Source organism: Montipora capricornis, chromosome 2 (genome assembly GCF_036669925.1).
Source record: "Montipora capricornis isolate CH-2021 chromosome 2, ASM3666992v2, whole genome shotgun sequence".
In the NCBI taxonomy this organism is placed as follows: domain Eukaryota; kingdom Metazoa; phylum Cnidaria; class Anthozoa; order Scleractinia; family Acroporidae; genus Montipora; species Montipora capricornis.
Window position 1 is genome coordinate 9,242,257 of NC_090884.1, and position 2,500 is coordinate 9,244,756.

At 41.5% G+C, this 2,500-nt stretch overlaps 1 protein-coding gene across 2 annotated transcripts in view; it reads left to right on the forward strand.

The window, feature by feature from the left end:
* Window positions 1–2,500, forward strand: part of LOC138038736 (tetratricopeptide repeat protein 37-like) — a 60,919-nt gene that overhangs the window by 32,881 nt on the left and 25,538 nt on the right. For both annotated transcript variants that reach the window (XM_068884774.1, XM_068884775.1), the window contains exons 24-25: window positions 571–671; window positions 1,110–1,212. In XM_068884774.1, the coding sequence (XP_068740875.1) occupies window positions 571–671; window positions 1,110–1,212 (204 nt within the window). The remainder of the gene's footprint in view (window positions 1–570; window positions 672–1,109; window positions 1,213–2,500) is intronic.

Below are 2,500 nucleotides of genomic sequence, written 5' to 3' on the forward strand. Positions count from 1 at the left end.
TCTTTAATTAGTAGGCACCGCCCTTAAGCGGTCTCGTCATACACCATAAGCCTTTGTGAGATGTTGCCGCCAGGCCGGCCGGCCACGTTTCTCTGGAGAGAACAGTCCAGAACATCACCAGGAAAACTACAGTCCGATTGCCTCGCAGCTTTTTTTGCTCAGGTGGCCTCATACACTACAAGCTTTTGCCCAATTCTTTACAAAGATCAAGTTCTGTGGTCTCTTTAACGTCTCACACTGACAGAGTTAAAGAACAGGTGTCTACGATTGATAATCCGGAGATACGGGGACTCAGTCCGTTTTATAGTTCAGCTTAGTCATTTTTAACGAACCAACCGCGGAATTTCCAGGAACAAAAATAAATGTCAGGTGTTTTGGGTTTTTTTTGCTTTTGTTTGTGAAAACACCACAAGCTTAGATAGCAGCATTGCAGCAATCAAACCAAGTAAGGTATTTTTCTTTCTTCTAACCAGGGCAAATGCTCAAATGTAGTAAATTAGATTCCTTGACAGTTAACTACAATAAATTCTACGCTGTAATCGTAATTTAATTCGTGGGTTTATTTTCAAGGTTGGCTGCCATTAAACAGTTGTTGAGCGTCCACGGAGAAGCCATCAAAGAGTACAAGCTGATTCTAGAAATGCAGCACGATTACGTTCCAGCACTAAAAGGTTTGTGGCAAACAAAACTTCCTTTATCTTAATGGTAACCGCTGTTGCCATGGGATTATGCAAGTGAGGCTATAAACGAGCTAGATGGATTCGCCCGATTACTCCTCCAGCAAACGCGAAAGTGAATCAATAAGTAAATCACACTCCCTATCCAAAAGAGTATACTGGGCTTGAGCTCGCCACTTTTCGGCTTCCGTCTGTGTTGTCGCAGGCCAGAGCCTTGTCGGAGACCTTATTACCATTTTGATAGCCTGCAGAGCTGGCGTTTTTTGATTAACGCTCGTTGAGAGTGGTTTTCGACGAACTTTCGTTGAAAGCCCGCCATAGTGGAAGCGCAGCAAGAAGAGAATTGGGGTTAGTGAAGAAGTGGCCACTATTACCCAGTTAGACGAAGAGGAATTCAAGTTGGTTGAGTAAAGTCATTTCTTTTTGAAATAGGACTTGGAGAGACTTACCTTAACCAGGCTCGTACAGCTATTGAGCAAAACTTCAATGGGAAAGCGGTGGACTGTGTACTAGAGGCCGTAGGTGTTTTGGCGCGGTAAGAATAGGAGGCTATTTTTCAAAAAACAAGTAAATTCGGGAGAACAATATTCAATCGATCAGATTATCTAAGTGCCCATCACTTCAACTTTATATATTCTCCGAAATCGTCCAAATACATTGTTTTGTTTTTAGAACCTTTGGATTGAAAATTCAAATTTTTTGTTTGCTTTGAAAGATGGAAAAAGTGGTCCTACTTTGATCCGTAACCGAGCAATAACAGGGAATGGGATCAGTACCGGGTTGACGTCACAAATTAATTTGCATCACTGTTTTTCAAAGAACCAGCAAAATGCAAAGCAGTCTATGATGTCAACCCGGTATTAAACCCATTGGCCTTCATTGCTCGGTTACGAATCAAAGTATAACCACTTTTTCCGTCTTTCAAAGCAAATAAAAAAGTGAATTTTCAATCCAATGGTTCTAAAAAGAACACAATGTATTTGGACGATTTCGGAGAATAAATAAAGTGAAAAACTGTGTAACCTGCGTAGCAAGCGTTACCGCCCCATTTTTTGCTCGGTCAAAATATCGGAAATTTCTCTCCTGTGGCCAACGGAAACGCTTGCTACGCAGGCTAAAAACTGTGTTGAGGTAATAGGCACTTTAATGACGTGATCTATAGATGGTTTTCAATCACGTGATGAGACGGCCATGTTTGTGTACAAAACAATAGCAAATTATGGCACATGTTTTGCATTATAATAGAGTCAAATTCCCAACAGACTTTTTCCTCTCTTGTTCTGTACACCAACATGGCTGCTGTGACGTCAGGTGAAAACCATCTATAGTGAGTGAATGTCAACCCAACTCTTACGTCTTTGAAGTGCTGGCCCGGGTTGCTCGAAGCGTGGTTAGCCCAACCAGGCTTAAATACCATGGAAACCTATATGTTTCGATACCTCTTAACCACTGAACGATTAGTGCGAACCAGGCTTTTAGCAACCGGCTCCTAAATTCTGACAACATCTAACTTTTTCACACTTCGGCGATGCGAAAATGCTCCGATTTATTAAACTTCGTCTAAAGAAAACTTAAGGAGGAAGAGAAAGTTGATAACCGACTAGGATGCGTTTGACGTAGAATACAGAGAGAAGCGTTACAAACTAAAGGCGGATGCAAGAATCCTGGGCAAAATTGTCGGGACATTTTAACTTCCATGTCAATTTCTAAGAAAAAAAAATTTTCGGAGTAGCAAATCCAATTATTACGGCCCCTCCCCTCCCCTCCCCAAAACAATGTTGAGACACGGCTCGGTAATTTGCGTTTTTTTTTAAACAACACTC